General features: G+C 44.7%; 1 protein-coding gene across 2 annotated transcripts in view; it reads left to right on the forward strand.

The window, feature by feature from the left end:
• Positions 1-22,850, forward strand: part of LOC126543625 (rab3 GTPase-activating protein non-catalytic subunit-like) — a 45,977-nt gene that overhangs the window by 9,036 nt on the left and 14,091 nt on the right. The window contains exons 6-17 of one of the 2 annotated variants that reach the window (XM_055077788.2): positions 484-608; positions 6,668-6,726; positions 8,030-8,170; positions 8,304-8,407; positions 11,244-11,308; positions 12,385-12,478; positions 13,329-13,483; positions 13,977-14,226; positions 15,104-15,201; positions 15,916-16,018; positions 19,107-19,297; positions 22,073-22,361. In XM_055077788.2, the coding sequence (XP_054933763.1) occupies positions 484-608; positions 6,668-6,726; positions 8,030-8,170; positions 8,304-8,407; positions 11,244-11,308; positions 12,385-12,478; positions 13,329-13,483; positions 13,977-14,226; positions 15,104-15,201; positions 15,916-16,018; positions 19,107-19,297; positions 22,073-22,361 (1,674 nt within the window). The remainder of the gene's footprint in view (positions 1-483; positions 609-6,667; positions 6,727-8,029; positions 8,171-8,303; positions 8,408-11,243; positions 11,309-12,384; positions 12,479-13,328; positions 13,484-13,976; positions 14,227-15,103; positions 15,202-15,915; positions 16,019-19,106; positions 19,298-22,072; positions 22,362-22,850) is intronic. The other variant, XM_055077789.2, reaches the window with a different exon arrangement.

Below are 22,850 nucleotides of genomic sequence, written 5' to 3' on the forward strand. Positions count from 1 at the left end.
TGCATGAAAATGTGGAAAACCTGTGGATTGGAGTTCTGCAAATACTTGTTTTTGAAATTGAATTTAATTCAACTCAAATAACTATGGTAGCAGATTGAATTCTATACAAGAAATCTTTTTCTAATCATCATCATCAGTCTGGTTACGCCCACTGCAGGGCAAAGGCCCCTCCCATACTTCTCTAACTACCCCGGTCATGTATTAATTGTGGCCATGTTGTCCCTGCAAACTTCTTAATCTCATCCGCCCACCTTTCTGCCGCCCCCTGCTATGCTTCCCTTCCCTTGGAATCCAGTCAGTAACCGTTAATGACCATCGGTTATCAATATCTATATCTTTTTCTAATAGTATTTCTTTAATAGTCTATATGTACTATTCAACCAAATCTATTTAGCCATGCTGTATCTTGGCTAGAAGTGTACAGAAAAGCAGCATGTGTAACTGTGGCTTCTCTTGTGCCTGGCAACATAAAAAAAACTCCAGGCTACCGAGATGCTGAGTGCGGCTGGGTTGAAGTGGAGGACAGTTCACCAGACACGGCGATCAACGGAGTGCCGAGGAGAACGCAGTTCCTCATTGTCTACGCACCGCGCTGGGGTGTTATTGAGGTTAGTGCCGTTTGCATTCACTGCGCTTTATCTGTACCGTCTAGTAGGTTGAATGATAATAATAAAAGCAACCATGTAATAGCTTGAACTTAAGAAATAAGGGAGGCACTTAATGGATGAAAATTTGTTCAAGTGAGTCACTGGATCAGATGCTGTAAATGTCTTAGAGTGTAACTCCGATTGTACAACTTTATGAGGACCACACAAGAATGTCATATAATTCAGGCATCGTATAATCAGACCAACAAAAATTATGTGTATTGTATAGTCAACGTTCGATTTTTCTAACTTCCTAGGGCCTGCGAAAAATATTAAAAAAATCGGGCAGTTCAAAATAAATACATGCCTTACTGCCCCCAAGGGCTTAACTCGCCGCAGGCATGTCAAAAAGACCCCTGAAGGCCCACGAATGCACTTACTAAGTGTACCGGTGCTCTTACTGTGACAAAAGATTGTGAGTGAATGCGTGTATAATTAAACAATACATATGGTATACCGCGATAGGGGCCCCTTTCCACTGTTGGTATGCTCCACCGCAATACATTGCGTACGCTTGGCCGCGTAACACTCCTGTATTGTGGTGAAGCTAACTTTCGGGAATCGGCATTATGCAGTGTCGGTACTTCCCCCCTTACTTTCTCCCTTACTTTCCATGCTTCGAAGCCATCGACGAAGGTGACAAAGGCGCAGTCGGCACCATTGCTGACAGGGGCAAATTTTTCAATAAAAAACATGACACCAAACAGCAGAGAGCTCGGTAGCAAGCGTCGAAGCAGCTACGCCTAGCATTTCCAAGGTCGCTATGGCTGCTGTTGCATCAGCATGCGAGTGCTGGGTCAGTGCTGTGAGGTAATAGTGGTGGAAGTTTCAAGTGCTGCCATTTTGTACCTGCAGTCAAGGCAAAAAGTCTGGAAAGCCAGGTAGGGGAGGGTTTTAACATCCAAAATTTCAGAAGTCCTTATACATTGGCTTTAGGGAGTATGTGGTGGTGCCGCGAAGGCGTCCAAATTATTGGGAATGTCCAAGAAAATCTGTCATTAACTAATATGTGGCTTCGTGCTACAAAGTAGCGAGTAGCTTGAATTTAAATTATGGAAGGGTAGACATCCGGCCTTGTTGGTATGGCATACTGCAAGTGAATCATTTCTAGTAATAAACTATAGGCTTACACTCTACTGGATTCAGAAACTAATACCCCCAAATAAGTAAATGCAAAATGTATACTGCAGTGCAGTGGGCCAGTCAGGCTGCATTCAAGATAATTAGCATAGTGTACCATGATTTTCACCCACCAAATGCTATAATGTTTTTATTCTCACCTACAGAAAAAAATTGGTCAGTTTCCTTGAACATTATTTGAGTCGCACAGCGGGAGCTTTCATTCAAGTGCAGCATCACCCGCAAGGAGGTCGCCTATGGCATTGCCTGCATAGGCGAACGTCCAAATGTTGTAGAAGCTACACAGAACATATGCAGGCACAGGCACGGCAGCATCTGTGGCATTGTCCTTGGCAGCTAGCAGTGTCAGCCTGAGGGAATGCCTTCTTGCACATCCTGTGTCATACAACGACCCGTGCAAAACTGGCAATCCAACGGCAGACGTGTGAGTCTGGGCTTTCTGCTTGCCAAGGGGTGCACTCCCGCTCCTCATGGAAGGGAGGGTCTGCAAAGGTTCTGTCAAAGGTTGGCAACCTTTGTCACATGTTCGTCATTTGGTTCGCAGTTTTGTTTGAGTCATCGTATGAGATGGAACATGCATGATCTTACGTCATATATTCAAGGTTTTTAACATTGTCTCTATGGGTAGTTCGCTAGGACTGCACTAATCCGTTGTAAAACCCTGGATGTCACAAAATCGGAAAGCGCATAACCAGGGTTCCACTGTAGTGTGAAAGAAAGTCTGTGACAGTGGTTTTAATCCTTTCTGTACCGCAGGAAATGATGAATAGTGTACGGAATTTTCTAGAAATGTGGGCACACAGGCAGCCACATTTCCAGTGCAACCATTCAAGCAGTGCATAATATAGAGATAGGCTAATCATAATGCCGTTAACATTAAAATCACTGGAACCTTGAAAGTACCACAAACGTAGCTTGTGCAGGCAAAACTGTGCTATTGTTGCGAGATTTGGTCCAGTGCATCTCTCCTATGACAGCCATCTGTAATGCCTTTCTTCGTTCTTTACTTAAAAGATGAGATGCAGCATCTACATTGCATAATGATAAGTTGTACAGGTAACTAAGATCACAACGTGACAGCCAAATTGTGTGAAGCAAGATGGGCGATAGCATGGCCACTCATACTCCTGTTCTGTATACTCTTCAACGTCCCTGAGCTCTCCGATAAGTTATGTGTTCGTTGCTAAACTATGATGACTGGGTACTAAATTACTCTATACTGTGCTTAATTAAGAAGCGTTTTTAATGTATAAAGCATTTATAGTACATGGCCAGCCGATGTACATCTAGCTCGCATAAGAAGCTTTGACCGGGTACTCGTCAACCACACATTGCAGAAAGTGCGATGAGCTCTTGACATTTTCTGTACTTTCGTGCAGCAGAGAAGAATAAATAATACAGTCGAACCCCGCTACAACGAACGTCGCTTCAACGAAATTTTCGCTTCAACGAAATATTTCCAATTCCCCGTCAGCTCGCTATACAAAGTAATGGAACAAATTTCTCATCACAACGAACCATTTTTGGGGCGCGTTTCCGCTTCAACGAAATTTTTGCTATGCGAAGCTCGATTTAAAAATATATCTTACAATAAAACAAGCATATCGCCGCCCATCTATGTACTTCCATAGGCCCACGCTGCTTTGTTTCGCTAAACATTCGCTGGACCAAACTAATCCACTCACTGAAACGCACATGATCACCGCCATAGCTTGGTGTTGATGACTATCGGGCTGGCTGCCTTGCGACAAGGCGCGGGGGCAAGCTCCCGTTTTCTTCCAATCCAATTCAGAGCCGCAACCAATCCGTTGCCAAAGGACGCAGCAGCCTGGCAACAGCAGCGCGTTTGCCCTAGTTTTTTTCACTCGTGCTTGTGCTGCTAGTGCGCTGTAATGAATGCGAGCATGGCGACTTCATCTAGAAAGCGGAAGTTCCTCTCGCTTGAAGAGAAGGCACGGATTATCAGCGCGGCATCCAGTGGCAGGAAAAAGGGAGATGTTGCAGCGGACTTCGGCATCTCACAGAGCACGCTGTCAACGATCTTGAAGTCGAAAGACGCGAAAGCGCAAGCTCTTTCTTCGGGGACATCCGCGAAGCGGAAAAAGCTGATGCAAGCGGCTCATGAGGACCTTGAGAAGGCTCTGTACACGTGGTTCCTCGACGTGCGCGCAAAGAAGATGCCGGTCAGCGGAAACATGTTGCAGCAAAAGGCACTTGGCTATGCCTGTATGCTGGGCATCAATGATTTCAAAGCCAGCTCAGGGTGGCTGACCCGTTTTAAGGCCAGGCATGAAATCGTCGCTAAAGTGCTGTGTGGGGAGTCGGCCTCATCAGACGCCGACGCTGCATCTGCTTGGGCATCAGCTACTGTGCCGGAATTAATGGAGAAATATGCCACATCAGACATATACAATGCCGATGAAACGGGACTTTTCTTCGAGCTCCTCCCCTCCAAGACGCTTCACATGAAGGGCCAGCCATGCAGCGGAGGGAAGCATAGCAAAAAGCGTGTGACTGTGCTCCTGTGCTGCAACATGGACGGGTCTGACAAGCGCTGCCCACTGGTGATAGGCAAAAGTGCGAAGCCGCGGTGCTTCAAAGGTGGCAAGAGCCTGCCCGTCAAATATGTTGCCAATAAGAAGTCTTGGATGACACGGGCCGTTTTCAAAGAGTGGCTAACCGCTTTCGACCGTGACATGACGGCAAAGAAACGTAAGGTTTGTTTGCTCATCGACAATTGCTCAGCGCATAACGTTGAAGACGTTCAGCTTCAAAGCGTGGAAGTAAGATTCTTCCCGCCGAATTGCACGGCTTTAATCCAGCCGCTGGATCAAGGTATCATCAATAGCGTTAAAAGCGCTTATCGACAGCGACTGATTCAGCGGCTGGTGTTAAACATCGACACCGGTCGGGCAATCGAAGTGGATTTGTACATGGCTGTACAGATGGTCTCAGCAGCGTGGACGGCAACCAGTCGCAGTATCATCTACAACTGTTTTGTGCACGCCGGCTTTCACTCCGATGCTCAACTGGCAGCGAACTCCACGTCGGACGAGGAAGGCTGCAGTACAATTGCTCCACCCTCCACAGAGGCCAATGCGGCATGGGCAGCCCTTCAGGACTCCGGAGATGTGCCGGCCGATGTTCACATCGGCGACTACATCGCTGTTGACAGTGAAGTGCTAGCTCACGAGGAGCTGAGTGACGAAGCTATAATTGAGGGCGTTCGCCACAACGACGCATCATCGGATGATGACAGCGACGCGGAGGACTTAGCGCCACCACCTGCAATAAAAGTGATGGATGCTTTTGATGTGATCCGCAGATTTTTTGGTGCTCACGATGACGACGTCGCGATGCAACTGTTCACCGAGTGCGAAAGCCGCGCCACTGCACTCGTGGCAAAAAAAAAGAAGCAGAAGAAGCTGACCGACTTCTTTGGAAATAAATGATGTTTTGGGACTATGTGGTCCAACCTGACAGTGTTTTTGGGCTGTTTTCGCCTCAACGAAATTTCGCTTTAACAAAATTTTTCGCGCGCCCCGTCAGTTTCGTTGTAGCGAGGTTCAACTGTAGTTGCAGTTTGCGTTGCAAAATTCACACACAATGTTGAACCCGATACCCATGCTACACAGGCTCTTTTAGCTGGCTTGGAATCAAGCGCTGCTATGCATAACTTTAAACTATTGCTGTAATCATGGTTGAAGTGCTTCACACTGATCAACGTCGATGAGGATCAAAATAACCCATGTGGCTGTAGTACAAAGGAGACTTGCATTATAAGAAGCATTGGTGCAATGTCTGGCTCATCTTAAGTCAGAATAAACAGCAAAATACTACTTGATGCTCGCATTGCAAAAAAAATTCGTGATAGCTTTGCGACTTACAGCAAATGATGTAGGCAGTGCACACTTCTGCAGTATACAACACTTCATGCAACGCTTCTTTAAAGTGTTTGTCTGTAGAAACCCTTGCCTCTCAATGTCAGGTGTCACCAGTGTGAGTGAAGTTGTTGCACTGTATCCGGTGCAACTATACATCATGGCTCTTGCCGTCGTTCTTTCCTTTAAGTATTACAAAAAGTACCTTCAGCAGAAGAGAAATAGGGCGAGGTGGTATCCTAAAAAGCGCTTCTCCGAACTCCCAGTGATTTCCACAGCCAAAACCTTATCTCCTGGGCACTCCTGCTCACCTTTTTGATTTGCAAGAGAGATATAATGTCCTAATAGACATACAAGGCAATATTTGTCCACATGGACCACTGGCATGCACGGTGATTGCAACATTGCTTCACCTACCGTCCACTCCATTGCAACATGGACCATTCCTGGCGGGAATCAACCACATGATGGCAACTGGCCAATCAGTGGCGCGGCAGCAAAGAGAAGAGGGTTGCGATACTTTCCAAGTTCAAGCAACTTTAATTAAAATTGACAAGTACTGCTATCTAGTGTCGAAAGCGACAATTAAAAGCAAACTGACAAATATACCTGTCATTGGTTCACACTGTGAGGTATCTTTTTCTAATGCTGACTGTTTGTCATTTGTAGAAAAAGAATTAAGGTCAAAGAGAGGCCTTCCAGGAAAAGAATCGTGACTTGGGAGAGACTACATTCAATTGAGTAACTATCGTATAATGCCAACACCCGGAAAGCACAAGGGAAATGTTCATATTTTAATTAAGCTCTCTAATTATAGCAGGGACAGTGAAACTTGTCTTTATTTTGTCAGATATATTTTTCTTCTGCAGGATGCACAAATGTTATCTGCTTAACTTGGAATCTGAGAGATGGTGTGTAGCAAGCATAGCTATCTCACATATTTTCAGTGCAATCTATTGCTGCATTTTTATCTACAGCTTAGGTTCTTTTTGACTGCAGGTGTGGTGTCCTCATCAGTCTTCGAGGGTGGCTGCTTTTGCAGTTGGAAAAGGTGGAAGGTGTGGTGGAATTGTTTTCAGCCTTCACTTATTGAGCCAAACAGTTTACATTCATTTTACCTGAGACGAACAACACCAGTACTGGTTAAAAATGAGGAGCCATCTCTTTTTTTTTTTCAGCACCATCTTCAAAGTTGATGAAGGTGGCTGTGAAAGTGCTCTTCACTTATCAAGTCACTAATGACTTGTGTTTGCTTGACTGGAGGTGAACACTAGCACTAGCTGAAAACTAAGAACCTTGTTTGTTTGGCACCAAAGTATGAAAAAAAGCGAAGGAAAAAAAGTGGCAGTTTTGCTCGAGAGGCAGCACATCGATTGCGACAGAAAATTACCAGAAAGCTATACGAAGTAAGGATAGTAGTTTTATCGGCCATATAAACTCATAAACATTCACTTACTGCCACATTTTTTAGCGTGTAACCCACCACGGCACATAACCCACACCCCCAATTAGAACAGCCCGGGAAAAAAAAATCAATTCATAAAACCCACTGAAATCGCTGTATACGACAATGCTGACATCTTTTCAAGAACAGTCATTCACGGATGCACAACTTGTCCATGTCTTATCTTCAGCCAGCGGCAATGTTCCACCCTTCTTCAGCGATGCTGTGCTGTAAAGGACAGCCATTGAGCACAGCTCATCGGGGTTCGAGTTCTAGTTTCTAGATCTGAGTGGTTCTAGTAATGATCAGAGATCGTCATCTGAGTTCAGAGCAGCATGAGCCGCACTACCGTGAAGCCACCTCTCGAAACAAAATTCGTATATAATCTGCACCTCGACTTTATTATAAATTTTTTAAATTTTCGATGCTGTTTATATGCACAAAAATAAGGCAACTGCCGTATTTTTGTCCTGGTGTCACGCGTGCACAGGCAAACCTGAACACATCTCACTCGATGACCATGGACACACTGTTAAAACGCTGGTATGAGGAAGAGTGGTGGCAGCAACAAGCAAATTGGCCTTCATGCTGCCTCTCACTTCAATGTGAACTGAGCAGAGAGAACACACTGCACACAAAGCTATCAGCCCATGACATATCTAGACTCTGTACCCATCACAGATTGCTTTTAAGATGGTGCCCGCGTAGCCGTGCTCAGCCGCACCATATGCAGCCGCCACCAGAGAAGCCCCACTCATAGCCCCACTGCTGCTTTGGAATGTTAGACCACATGAATTAGTCAAACTTCTTCCATCAGACACCTTGTTTTACCCCAAACATGATTGAAATGAACTGCAGCTACAGTATGTTTAAATGCACGAGGCTTACTCGTCTTCTCAATTTCATTTGCTTCTAAGGCTACTGTACAGCAACTACACACTAATGGGCCTGAACAATGTCCTGGTGAAGACTGTACGGCCAAACACCTACCCGTGCTGCTACATGACCTCTGAGGGCAAGCTGTATGCTGTGGCCGTTCCTTTTCATCGTGTCCTCAGGTACAGCTTCTCGTTATCTCCAAAATTTATTTAAAATGAACAATCAAACCATGATTGCTGAGCATGACTATAACAAACTATCAGAAATAAGGTAATCTTCCTCCTTGCTTTCTATCACCTTCTGCTGCTACAGTGAACGCAGCCGCGCACGTGACTGGCAGCTTCTTAACGAGGTCCAGGTGCTGCTGAAGGAAGCCGATCCACCGATCGACGAGGGTGAGTGCTGGTCTCACCAAGGTCAGTACTAACACCTGCTTCCTTTCAATCTGTCATACTAACCGTCTCACCGACTGTCCCATGTTCTTGCTGCTGCATGAGTATGCTTCCTGAACATGTGGAATGTGCTGTACTCTGTTTCATACATGAAAGGCAACACTACAAAGGTGACTTCTTCGACTTCTCTCAGTGCTTTCCAGCAAACAAGCAGAGAGACACATTTCTGTGACCAGCAGCCACAGCTCACCGCTCACATTCGCGATAAATATATAATACGTTGAGTGCTGGGTGCACAAATGTTCACAGATAATGTTCATTCTGATGTAACCTAATGTTCACTAGTTGTAGTACATAAAGTAGCTATTCCGTAGAAAGCTTTGTTGCAGCACTGTGTTCTGTCCTCCAGCCTTTCCTATCTCGCAATTTTCTCTATGCACGCTGGGTAAGAGTCTTGTTTTTATTGGTCCCGTTGGTGGCTTCAAGACTTTTGCACCCGCAGACCAAGCTCAGAAATTCCATGTGCACTCCCCAATCCAAGATGCGGACTGCTGTGGAAGAATTGGGAAAAGTTGACATTGCAGAGTTCAGGCGTTTGTTACCGACACATAATTGTGTGCGTCAGTAGCATTTGGTCAACAACAGTTAGCCCACTACATTTAAACCTCAATACAGTCAAACCAGTTTATATGGTACCGTTTTAACAATACTATATCTGATGTATGTGTTCTATTTTAAAATATACTATTTACGACAGTGCTCCTATACTGTGTTATCAGTTATAGAACAATTAAATCTGGCTACTGGGTGTGTGTGCCAAAAGGGAATAAAATGCAGATTCTTTGAGAAGAAGAAAAAAATGCAAGCCACTTCGCCGCCACTGCATTCATGCAACACACCACCCCGTGAGGCACACTTTCGTCTCATCACATTGCTGGTCTTGCATGCCCCTCTCCCATCTCCCTTTCACCTCCTCGAGGGCTTTGGAGGGGTACAAGGGAGAGGGACAATGAAGGCATTCAGGCAGGGTGCACGGAACAAAGGTGAGTGTGGCAAAGCGGCTTGCTTTCTTTTTTCCTGGAATTCACTTACGTTTTAAGTGCAGACACCCAGTAGCCAGGTTTAATTGTTATAGCCAGTAATGTAGCATGGGGGCATAGTAGCAAGCAGTTTATTTTACCATCTTATTTTACTTATTTTACTATATTATTATTATTATTGTTGTTTTTGGTATTATTATTATTATTATTATTATTATTATTATTGCAGCTGAACCCAGATATATAGAACCCAGGTATATTTAATTGTCTTTGTTAAATAGTTGTAGCATACCCTTGGAAATCCCATGCGAAGGTACTAAGCATATATCCAATTCTCGTTCACTGCCACATTCGATATATCGAGCGCTGCACTGCAGTGCACTTCTTCTAACGAGACTCCAATTACTGCTCGTGTCATGGAAAATATTTATGTTGCCGAAACAGCACTGTCTTGGCAGATGCTGTCAAGGCATTGAGTGTGAAAGGCTGTACATTCCATAGAGGAGAAATTAGCAAGTTGCATGCCTCAAAATATGGAGGGCTCGTGCAGCAAGGGTCCTATTTGCACTCCATAGTGCCGGATTTGCTTTAGTAATCTTCACCACATTACAGCCGTGTGATGCGGTGAAGCATACTGATAGCGGCAGGAACTTACTGTCAGGCAGTGAAGCATACTGCCTGCAGCCATTCGTTACCTGAAAGAGGATTGTGACGCTGCTTCAAGAACGCGAAAGGCCTCATGGTCCGATACATGCGCTCCACAAGAAATGCATGGCACTTTTCACCGAGTGGCTCCGAGCATGGGATCAGTAAATTCCTGCTTTTAACATTCTCGGGAGATTGACTGAGATGTGTGGAGTTTTCAGATAAGCTTCAGGTAGTCATATGTTATTTTTCGAATTATCGATATATCGAACTATTTTGCAATTCTCTTCGAGTTCAATATACCTGGTTTCAACTGTATTACTATTATTATTGAATGCTTCACAGACAGGATGTGACAGGCATTCTGTAGAGAGCAGTGTATTCTTGTTGAGAATTTAGTCATTGCGCCAGTACATTATATTAGTGTTGCCACAAAAATAGATAGGAAAATATTAGGATTAATTTTCCAAATCATGGTGTCAAAAAACTCAACGTCTATTACATGTTCCTGGTGCTGTCAAAATCACTTCCACTTCTTTAAATGAGCAAAAGCATAGAAAAACCACATTTTCAATCCAGAGGTTACCAATCTATGGGACGTGGATTTAGATGTCACCTGTTCCCAAGCCCTAGCACTTTGTACTAGCACAGTCGAACCTCAACTTCAAAAAAAATTTCAGATATAACAAAGTTTCATACACAATGTGCTTTTGTTAGGTTGAGGCCCACCTGTATTGCCAAAGATAAGTGCTGCTCATCCACGCCTCTTTGCTCTGGCCGCTGTAATAAATTTGAGCGCAGGCCCTATCAAAGTGCTCCTACCCTATCTTTACTTGAATTATCTTCAAGACTGGGGAATGAATTTGCTGGGAATTTTGCACTATAACCAGTTTTAAGTGAACTATTCAGGTACTTTTGTCTTGGGCTGTCAGTACAATTCAGTTGACTCATGCGAATGCCAGTGCGCAAAAAACATAGTGATCACTCAGGCACAGTTGTAATAGGACAAACGCACGAGTTTATGCCACTATATGCACTGAAAAAAGAAAGACGTTACTAATGCTAAAAAATGATTCAATTATAATCTATTTGCAATAGTAAGGGGTTTTTTAATTGAGAATGTTTCACGATTTTGAAAGTGAGCATCTCTTCGTCGTCTCTCTTTCTCTTCGCAGCCCAGCTGGTGGCAAAGCTTGGCCGCCTTTTGCGGGACATGAAAGCAGCCAACGTGCAGCAGCAGGTAATGTGCTATCACAGCTGTAGCTCATATGAGTTCTGCGAGCTCCTGACATGCCCCGCATGCCCTTATTCTAAAATATTTACTATCCCGATTCATGTCTTAAAGACAAGTTTCATTTACGATAATTGAAATCCTCTAGTACCAATCATAGTCATAACATGTCTTTTACTCTTTGTGTGAGCCAACACATTTACTCCTTCATTTCCCAAACATGTAATTACATGTAATGGCTGGAACCACCTTCCCACCTCCGTTGCCTTTATTATAAGCTTTAGAATGTGCTTGAAAAGTATGTTGGAGCTCAATTTTTGTGTTTGTACTATTACGTGACCCCATTCCCTCGTATGTCAATTTATGGATCCTGAAGGTGTGTAAATAAACAAGTAAATATGTAATCTATGCTACTGAGCTAGCTAACTCGCACAGACTTCTTAGTTACTTCATGTAAGTGTGTTGTTGAGCCTGTTCAAATGCTTCTATTGTAACAGTCATCAAGAACTAACATGAGTGGTGAGGAATTCTAATTAAAATATATTTCTTCCAAGCTAATATTGCTGTTTCCACAAAACTTGGTTCTGTGTTCACTATTGTGAAGGTTATGGCTGTAGTACTGTAAAACCAATTACAAACGACCAGTAATGGCTTACTGCAAGATGATGGTACCCAAAGTGGCTTAAACACGCATTCGGTTTGTATGCAGTGCAGCTATGCTACATTTTATTAAAAGGGTGCACAAACAGTGCTTTCCTACATACATACACTGCTTAAAGCCAGATGCGATATTTTGTAAAGATTCCTTTGCTGCAATTCTCATAATTTCTTGTCATCCATCTCACCAAGTGACTGATTCTGGAGATAACGGGGGCACGACTTTGTGCGAACAGATCAAAAAGGACTGGAAGGATAGCAAATGTAAATAAATTGCCATAATATACCACCCCAAATTTGGAAAATAATACGTTACTTGGAAGGCTCCAGAACCTAATTTTGGAGCCGCTTGCCTAAGGTTCTAGCAGCTTCAACCTTGCAAAAGAAAATCATCTGACCTTAAAATTTGTCGGTTTGCTTTTGTGCAGGCTCTGGAAAAGATTGTCCATAGCAGCAAGGCGTCGCATTTCGTCGTTTCCACAGTACTCGAGGTGCTGGAACCAAGGTCTCAGGAACCACAAGGTATGAACGGGACGACACTGTCGTACCTGTCATTATGAAATAATGGCCATGATATCCTTCTGCTGCCGTAGTCGCGAGTTTGATTCCCAGCCACAGCAGCTTCATTCCAGTGGAGGCATAATGTGAAAATGCTTGTACAGTCGAACCCACATATAACAATACTGGTTTTAGCAGCATATTTGATATAGCAATGAGCAGCCGCAACACTGAAAATTTGTGTGTGCTCTATGGTAAAATAAACCATTTACTTAAATGTTCCCATGCCACTTTATTAGTTATAACAATTGTATCTGCCTATTAAGTGTCTGTGCCGAAAATAAAAAAGGCAAAATTCTCGAAAAGAGAAAAAAAAAGCTCGAGCCACTGCACTCATATGCCGCACGGCACGCCTTCGCCAGCCTCATACAACTCTCTCCTGTCTCCCTTCCACCCTTCTGAAAAAAAAATAATCTAAATCAATTGCGCCAGCTGCAATGACATCGACGGGACGGAAGAGAGAGCGGAGAATGTTAAAAGAGAATGCCAAGTTAGTGCTCTCCCACCAGTTAAAGCCAAGATATGACATGAAGTTTGTGGGCTACATTTGTATGCATAGATGCCTGCCTGATACTTTATATCAGACCCTTCATTTCGATTACCTTCAGGAACTGTTGCTTTCGTAATGATGTAAGCATTCCCTCCAAGAGGGGCCCTTGCTGTATATAATAAATTGTTGCAGTGGTGATGATGATGTCTCTTGTTGAATATTGAACCTGATGTATACATTGTCTTGAACTCTAAGACAGTGCAAGAAGATTTAGCGTTTTCTTTTACTGCTGATTGTGCTTTCACTGCATCTCTTCATAACTAGCATCGGAAGACGAAGAAGTCAGCTGCGACTTCGATGCCGAGCTGTTGCACGAGACCTGCCGACGACTCCGGCAGCTTTGCCGCCTCCACAAGGCTGTAGACAAGTCGCAAGTCGATGACATTTACGAGCCATCGTCGGAAGATGTTTCACCAGAGGCAAGTGCACTCCCCACCATTGTTGCTCATCCTTGGGTGTTCTGGTCTGTTCAGCCCACATGCAGTGGTAAATACAATGTAGAGGTGATCACATTTGCCCATGTCAGTACCGCACTACGAACCCAACTGGGACGCCTTTCACGGTCAGTCTGTATGCACAACCGTAGAGAAGAAAGCTACTTCGAATTGCGCCTTAGCAATTTGTGCCATTGGGTAACATGGCACTGTCGTGGGAGGGCTTGCACCATCTCTTGTAGCTACACAAATATGAAACCAGCTTCTGCAGTTGCATCTGTGTCATGCGGGCAAGTCGACAAGCATCAGGAGACGCGAGTGGTGCAGGGAAGGCGAACATCAGGGTACGCGAGAGAGTCAAACATTCCTGTAGAGTGTGCTGTGGATGTTCATAGGACTGTGTGTTTTCTTACTTTTATCCAGCACTGCTGCTGAGTGTTTTGTCTGTTACAACTGGCTCTTTCTCATATTTGCGCAGGAGCTAGCAGACGAACTGTCCATGCCACTCAAGAAAGTGTCACGTGTGTTGACGCACGTCTCGCGTTACCTGTCACTCTGGACATCTAGCTCCAGCAAGCGGGTGACCTTTGGTGACGAGAACCCTGTTGCACTGCCTGTGTTCCTCGGCTACTTCGACATTGGCGATAGTCGTCGCTTGGCAAGGGATCGAAATGTTGAGTCTCCCCTGCCCGTGACGACCAAGGCAGATGCCGACTGCAAGCAACTTGGTGAGAAAGTTGCATTTTTCCTTGACATGCTTTCAAACTTCTTTCTTAGTGTTGTTTCTTCAGAGCAGCCAGCAATTTGTGCTACGGTCTATTTTTTTCTGTATTAGCCACCTAATTTACTGTACTGTACTCTCCAGAACGAAAGAAAACATGAAAATGGAAACAGAAAGAATAGGTTAAAAAAGTTCTCAGATGTTTCAGCTTCCTCACAGAAGCTTTCACAGCCTTGTTCACAGACGAAACGTCCAAGAAGTTTTTAACCTAGCCGCTTTTTGTCGTATGTTTTGAATGCTTTTTTCGTTCAACATGTTTGCTCTTAACCAAACGCAATGTTATCAAACCATCGACTTTGTACTCTCCAGGCTACTAATGAGTCAGGCTCCTGACTTTACACATTACGATGTTAGAATCGTGTGCTGTGAAGACAAGTGTTATGTAGAATTTTTGTTTTCCGGGTCACTTTGTAAGGCTGGGACAATACCTAGCCCAATTCTCAATGTCGTAAAGTGACGTTGGCTGAAAAAGTGACAGCATTTGTTTGGCATGGAAGTGCGGACCTTTTATCGATTGGCTGGTCCTTGACTAATTGTTGGTAGTGTGTACAATGATAGATGCTGCGTTGTAAGTTGGTTAAATATAAGACATGCATCACAAGTAGAAATGACTGCTTTTAAGTCTAAATGCGTCTCCACCGGAGCGCCATGTTCCATCACATTGCACACACCTGTGGTACAGTCAAATATAATCTTGCTTGAAATAAATGCACCAATTCAGCCCAAGCGAGAACCTATGTTCTGACCAGCTATTGCTGTTTTGAGTATCACCAATGGCAGTAATTTGAACAACATCTTGTACATTTTGTTCGGTATTCTTGCAGGACACCTTCTGTTCTCAAGAGCACTGGCATCCAGCGGCTGTCATCCATTGCTCCTGGAAGCTCTGAGGAAGTCCGGGATTGCACCATCTTCACTAGTGGTGAGAGCAACAAACCGTCACCGTGACTTCACACTCGTGACAAATTGCTGTTTGAATCAGGTCAAACTCGCTCAGCCTTTTGTTCTCCTAAACTATGCCTATGCCTTATACCTTACAGCTGACTCAACAACTTAACCTAATCCATTGTAACCTTATTCAGTGGTTGTAGCAGTAAGCAGTGCTCTAATTTAGTTAGCAGGCACACCTGTTAACTTTGCATGTTACGTGAGTGACTTGTGTTCAGTGCAATCTTGTCTGCTGCCCTCTAACACTTCTCTCTTCCCTAGGTACCCACTCCATTGCTCTAGTAGACCAACAATTATCTGTTCTGCGCATCACATGACATGCCCAAATCAACTTCCTCCTCTGATTCTTAACTAGAACTAGATTTTTAACTAGAACTAGAATCCACACTGCCATCTTTTCGTCTCTTAATGTTATACACCATCGTTTTCCATCACGCTGTTCTTTGCACTGTCCTTAGCATCTCTTTGAAGTACCTTTCTTATCCCTCAAGCCTCAGCATGATAATTTAGTAACCCCTGTAATCTGCCTGCACCGAATCAGAACCCTCAAGCCTGTGCACACACGCATGCACAAGCACACAAACACACACACACACACACATCTCTATGGCACCTATTACGGTTTGCGCTTCCAGGGGTCCGTCGCAAGCAAAAAGCTGGCTTGACCATCCGATTCTGTCTTGTGCAGCAATCCCTCCTGCAAGAATGGTTGTCATCCACGTGGGCCATGACCAACAAAAGGAGCTGGTGCCTGTTCAGTTCGCTCCTCAAGTCACTCGTGGAAATGGCTGGTAAGGACTCTGATGGACACATTAAGAGGAAGAGTGATGTCAGCAACTTCTGTGTAAAGTGAAACCTCGTGAAGTTGTGTCTGACACATTATCCTCATTACATCCAATATTTGTTAAAAGCGTACATTTATTACACTCTGATATTGGCAAGAAATATTTTTGATTTACTTTGTTACATTATAAATTTGTTATACAGTAGACTTCCGTGTGTTTTACTCTGGTTACTCAGATATCTGGGTCAATTCGACCCTGTCCGAAGGCCCCTGTCGGCGTCCTACATATCTATGGGCCCAATCTTCCGTTACATAGATATCAAAATGGGCCTTCGGCAAATAATTCGAACTTGACTGGTCAGCCTCGCTACACTATAATGCGTGTTATGTGGTGAAGCATATACAATATATTGCGGTGAAGCTTACCAGGATTGGAAAAGGGCCACTGTCATGGGACATAGTACAAGTTTCTTAATTATACAGGTGTGCATGCGCCATCCCCGGTCACACTACGAGCATTTAGACGCCTAATAAGCATGCTGGCAGCCATTCAGAGCTGTTTCTGACGTTTCTGTGGCAATTTGCGCCCTCATTTTGCTTGCCGTGTGTGTCGCATATGGGACCGTTAATGGGACCTAGCACGCGGTCCTTAATTATACGCGGGCGTATGCGCTGTGCACCTAGAAGTGGGAAAGAAACCATCTGTGTGTTGGGGAAGCTAGAGAAAAGGGAGGCGGTAAAACGAAAAAAAAAAAGCTAGGAAAGTCGAGGGGACATTAAAGCTAAGAAAAGAGTGTGGATCTATCTGAAACTCTGAAAGTCTGCCAGTAAATTATTAGGTGACTCAGCACTTGTCACTGGCCATGTGCCGTAGCAATGGCACATATTTCTGTTGGTATGCTTCACCGCATGACACGGCTGTATTACGCAGGGTGTCTACCAACCGGGAAAACCGGGAATTCTCAGGGAAATTGAACAGTCTGGAAAAACTCAGGGAATTTGTGCTTCTATCAGGGAAAATTAGCTGTAACTTTATTGAAAGGGAACGAAAGTCGTGTTAATGCTGGCTCCAGTAACAGAGGAATCGCAACGAATCGTCATTGACTCCGTGTCATCGGCACGATGTATTGCCAGAGTAGTTAACGACCGATTTTCTAGACGCCCGATTTTTCGGACATGCCCGATAATTTGCACGGTTTTGCGGCACCACCACGTACTCTATATAGTCAATGTATATTGCCCTGACTGCAGGTCTGAAATGGCCTTAATCAAAGCCGCCACCGCCGCTATATTGATTATCTCTCCGCCTCGAACCGGCACTCTCGCAGGCAGATCCGCTGGCAGCCGTAACCACCACTGCGGCAACGTTAGGCCTAGCTGCTTCTATGTTCGCTATTAAGCTTCTTGCCGTGCGGTGCCGTGTTTTTCATTGAAAGAATTCGCCGCTATCACCAATGGCACCGACTCCGCCTTTGTAATCCTCGCGATTGGCTTTGAAGCTTGCAGAGCACAGCGCTTTGCGTAATGCCAGTCTCCGAAAGTTAGCTTCGCCTCAGTACACTTGTGTTAGGCGGTGAAGCATAACAAGCGTGGGAAGGGGGCAATTGTCACGGGACACAGTATGTATTCCTTAATTACACATGCGTGCACCCCGTATCCTGTCACAGTACAAGCCCTGATATGCCTAATAAGCGTACTGGCAGGCCTTCAGAGCTTTTTCAGACGTGCCTGTGGTAACTTTATCCCTTAAAGGCAGTTAAAGACATGCATTAATGTTTTTCAGACTGCCCGTTCTTTTTCATTTTTTTTGCGGCCCCTCGGAAGTCCGAAAAATCAAATGTTGACTGTACAACTGACCGAGAGGATGCTTCAGATGATCCATGTGGTGAAGGCGTGTTAGGAGGAGGATGAGAACAGAAAGGACCGACGCACTGAGGAATTAACGGGAAAGGAAGGGTGCCGTCGCCTTTTTGAAGGAGCTTGAGCTAAAAGAACTAAGTGTTGGCTGACACTGAGACACAGGTGTCCCTCATCCAAACCAAAATAAATTGTTTAAGCAGTGAAACCCAACACTGAGATGTTGTGTACGGGCTGAGAGTATGTCAGGACAGTTGAGGTTGACTTCCCAGCTGCTGAGAGAGAACCTTAGTTGTGACAAAGTTCAGGACCTCATACAGATGAGCTTGCTATCAGTTGATAGAAATAGCTGATATTAAAAAAATATTTACTTATGCATGCATTTCCTTTTCATTCGTATTTGAAAATGTTCGACTCAATTTGGTATGGGCTTTACCATTTCTTTCGGTGTGCATTTTACTAACACCTTCCGTCTGTTTTCGTTTTAAATAAAATAGATATTACTCCTTACTATTCAAACAGGATTAAGTCATTTTTTGTTTCAGCATGCTTACTAGAGAGTGACAGCATCGGGCAACGTGGTGTCAGCCTGTCTTGACATAAAACAAAGTTCTGGCTCATTCAGGGAATTTCGCAAAGGTGCTCAGGGAAAACCTGGAAAACTCAGGGAATTTGGAAATGTCAACTTGGTAGACACCCTGATTACGGCGAACCTTACTTTATAGGCAATACTAAGGAAACCAACAGCGTGTTTCAGCGTTTTTTTCTGCATTTTGTTTAATTCGACCTGCCGGATAATTCAACCAGTTTCAACTGTACCGCCAGGATCGAATTAATGCAAATCGACTGTATTTGTGTGCGCTAAATCAGGGTTCGGCTGTACGGGGACGAGCAATCAAGCCTGTCTGATGCCGTCCTAATGTTACTTCTTCACGTGATATGCACTTGCAGCATAATGGAATGTCAATTAGCCCAGTCTTCCGCCCTTCCAAGATTGCATTGGTTTGGTCGTCATCGTTTATAAAAGCACTTGACATTCTTGATTGACTGATTCATTCAGTAGAAATGAAAAGCTATTATTGGTGTACTTTCGTTTCACCTTGGACTTCTTACTGCGTTGTACTGCAGAATATCTGGTAAAATGTACCTGTATTTGTGTGTCTGTATGTCCATCCGTCTATTTAGGCTTGTCTTAAGTATATCTTACCTCGTCTGTATACACGCATGACTTGTTGCAGGAGAAGAAGCTCACTTCACAGCATCAATGACAATGTCACCGTGGTGGCGGAGCATTCGGACGGTGCTGGCCGCATCATCAAACGTTCCGGCAGCCTACATCGGAGCAGCCATTGTTGGCTATGCGGCAAGAAGCTTTCTCCAGTTTCCAAGTCCACGAAAAGATGAAGCTACCAATGCTGCAGAAGAAGTGGTGGGCACACTTTTTCACGTACCACCTTCACACACGGATCATACCAGCTCATAAGACAGCTCAGGTTAGCGGCAGTAAGAAATGAATGCTGGTTAAAGAGCCAAAGGCCTTTTGTTAATCTTGTCGCACAGTAGCCTTGCTTTTTTATTTAATGCTGGGGGGAGGCTACACTTCGACTTTGTTATTTATGGATAGATCTTATCCAAATTTGCACACACCTAGTGTATATTGAATTTCTGATTACAGAAGTGTAATTATTTATGTCCTAGGACAAGCAGTCATTGTGATTTGCTGTCTTGCTAAGTAGAAGCTGTAGCTGTTTGGGATACAATGCCTTTCATAAGGTTTCATGTGACTTGGCACCGGACTTGTTGGCACATGAAGCTAACAGGGTTTCTCGTGCTATGCCAAACTTGCTATCTTTATGCAGTGCCAGGAACTCTTTCAGCTATCTACTGCGAAGCATCTGATGCTGAGTTGCACAAAATCTTGCGGAGGTGATGATATCACTGAAAGGATTGGTCAAGAGTATCGCCCCTGATGAACGCTTTCCTTTGTTCTGTAAGGCATGCAGCCATGGCTGAGGAACGTTACAGGACACCTGCTTCACTGAAATCATCTGTTAATTTTGTATCATGTAGCACCATTTTGTCTTTTGCCGGCTCATCGAAGCTTCAGTTAAGGCCCGTCCATGTTACTGGCACAGCCGCTCGCCGCACGCCATTTGCCGTTTGTGGACTGCCGTTCAACATTGGTTTTGCTCGTGAATGGCGAGGTTTTCTTGCCATAGAGAGGATGGGACCAAGACCCATTTGTGCAGCAGCCATGCAGCGAAGTGGCCAATCAGCGACTGAGGAGTGGTCACTCTGGCACCGACGGCAGCCTCACAGCCACTGATCACTCAGCGGTGCCGATATTGTCGCTTGGCTTTCCCTTGTTCACTTCAAAGCTAAAGCTTGCTGCGCTTTGGAATGAATCACTGACACTTACAAGCCGCAATATTTTCTTACCGTTGTTGTTGCTCTTCGCAATAGTTTTACACGAAGAAGAAAATACACTAATATTAATGGCGCTGTCGGCTGTGATGTGAGCACAGCCGAGCCAGTCGTCTGCTATTGGTAGCGATGCTCTGCAGCTGAGCTCAACAAAGATCGGAGCTCTCGTTCATGTTTAACATTTGATAGTAGATATTTTTTTTCATAAAATGTACAATTCGCGGATCACTTTACATAGCAGAAATTATTTTGTTTGGAACAAAAGCTGCAGCCTATGTTTGCGTTGCCTGTGGCAGAGGTGTGCATCTTCGTGGTCGTTGATTGGCCCGTCGGTCGTGCGACAGGCGGTGCGCCAGCCATAACTGCCGTCCACTTTGGACACTTCTCGTGCGGCAGACGTTCTACGGCTTTGGAGGTCGGTTCACCGTTACGGCATTTGTGCCGCTAGCACATATGTGCCTTTACACTGATTCCCACAGTACAAGGAATCTGCATTATTTTTTTTACTGATGATCATGCCTTGGAGTCTTCCTCTACATGTCTTATGTGCAGATTCATTTTTTCATCGCCGCATATTGAACATGGTAGCAGTCATTTGCGATAGATAACTTTAGTACAGTAAACACAGAAGGCATGCTTTACTTGCATATAATGAAACTACATTGCATCTTTAGATGTGGTCCACATCTTGGAATCTTTTGCATGTCTCTGAAACGTGCTCTCCAGTTGAGAGGTTATTAACGACACTTGATGGGGTTTTATATCCCATCGAAGAGGATGTGTACATTATATTACATGCTGATGTATATCATATTATGTATGTACATATGTATGTACATATGTATGTATATTGATGTATATTACACGCAGATGTATTATATTAGATGGGGTTTTATATCCCATAGAGGAGGATGTGGCATGGTCGCCCAACGGTTCTCATTTTATCACTGTAACTAATAGTAGAGGGGCCCATATAGTTATGCACATAAAGAAACTGAGCTCTCAAGGCACATTTCAACTAGAAATTTCAGTTTGAAATTGCTGCCTCTAAGGCCCTCCCACCAACAGCGAGGGCCATTTTGTCATCACTTGGGCGACATAGAGAAGTGCGGGCGCACTGGTATGTCGTCTGCTCCGAAAAATTTCGAAATCATGTCTGCACTGCATCGAACTCTCCTTGTTCCACACATTCAGCCTATGGGGCAAGACGGGTGTCACGTTGCACTGTGCCTGCAATTCTGTCACTCACTTGAGAAAGACACCACGAACTGGAGAACACCTGCAGAAACTGTCTCGGGGCGACCGCTGATATGCGCATGCGAAGACAAAACTGCGCGCACCCGTTAACCACGCAGAACACGCTTCATTTCGTCACCCATCAGTATTGCCAGCTTAGCTGTGACTCTGAAAAATTCTAACACATGTTCTACTGCACCGAATGCACTCAAATTTTGCCGTCTTGCTGTGGAAGGCGTACGGTTTAACTTGCAATGCATGATACAGACTTGAAAATTTTTGGAGGGACGTCATAGTGTGAGGCTCTGGGCAAAATTTCGGTCACCTTCCACTCCATGGACATTGCATTGCAACTACCATGCTAGGAATCAAACCTGCAATTTTCAGTCTTGGCAACAGAGAAGCACCGAGCTGCCAGGAAAGGTTCTGTCTTTGTTACAGGCATGCAGTTGTTAGCATTTGCTGTTGCAGACCTTCAGTTCACAGTTTCTCACCTCTCATTGTTACACGCTAGCCTTGGCTTTTCCATCTGTTTCTTACACAGCCTCAGCCAACAGAAGAAAACGAAGGCACGGCACTACAAAAACTGTCGGGGGTGCAACTGCTTCCCTCCGGGGACCGTGATGATCCAGTCATCATCAACGATGAGGGCGAAATCGAGGAAGACAGCTGGGAGCCCGTGGTCATCGAGTGTGATCACTGGGAGTCTCTGCTGTGCAAGCTGGAGGACGTACTGGTGCTGGCGTCACTGCTGAGGCGCTCCTGCAATCAGCGCCAGCTCTTCCCCGAGCACCGCGAAGTTTCCCTTTCCTCCCTCTTCGCAAAAGGCCAAGGTGAGGTTTGCGACGGTGGTGCTGGAACTAGTAGTACAGCTCATATCACTTATAAACTTGGTCTTTTCTGACTCCCTTTACCCTCACATATAACTTCACGTATACGCATATCGCTTATGGTGCAGCCGTGTGGGACAAAATGCCGGTTATAATGCGGCGGCCGGAAAATCCCACAGGCAAGCGAGACAGCGAGCCTGCTTCTCTATGAGGTGCGCCGGCCCTGGAGAGAGCAAGGAGGGCAGCCAAGAGGAATGCGGAGGAGGAGGAGACATGAAGTGAACTAATGAGGAATCGAAAAAAAAAAGTGCCATGGCGGAAGATGCGGCAGCCTGTTATGTGTATACTATATGCAGTGCTGGTCCGCATGGGTTGCAGGCCACCTTGGTGACGGAAAAGTTTTTGCTCCGGCCACTTCTTAGCACGCCGCACATCGCACCGAATGCATACACGTCACCCTTTGGTTCTTCAATTTGCATACGGAGAGTAGAT

The sequence above is a fragment of the Dermacentor andersoni genome, chromosome 10 (genome assembly GCF_023375885.2).
Source record: "Dermacentor andersoni chromosome 10, qqDerAnde1_hic_scaffold, whole genome shotgun sequence".
NCBI lineage: Eukaryota > Metazoa > Arthropoda > Arachnida > Ixodida > Ixodidae > Dermacentor > Dermacentor andersoni.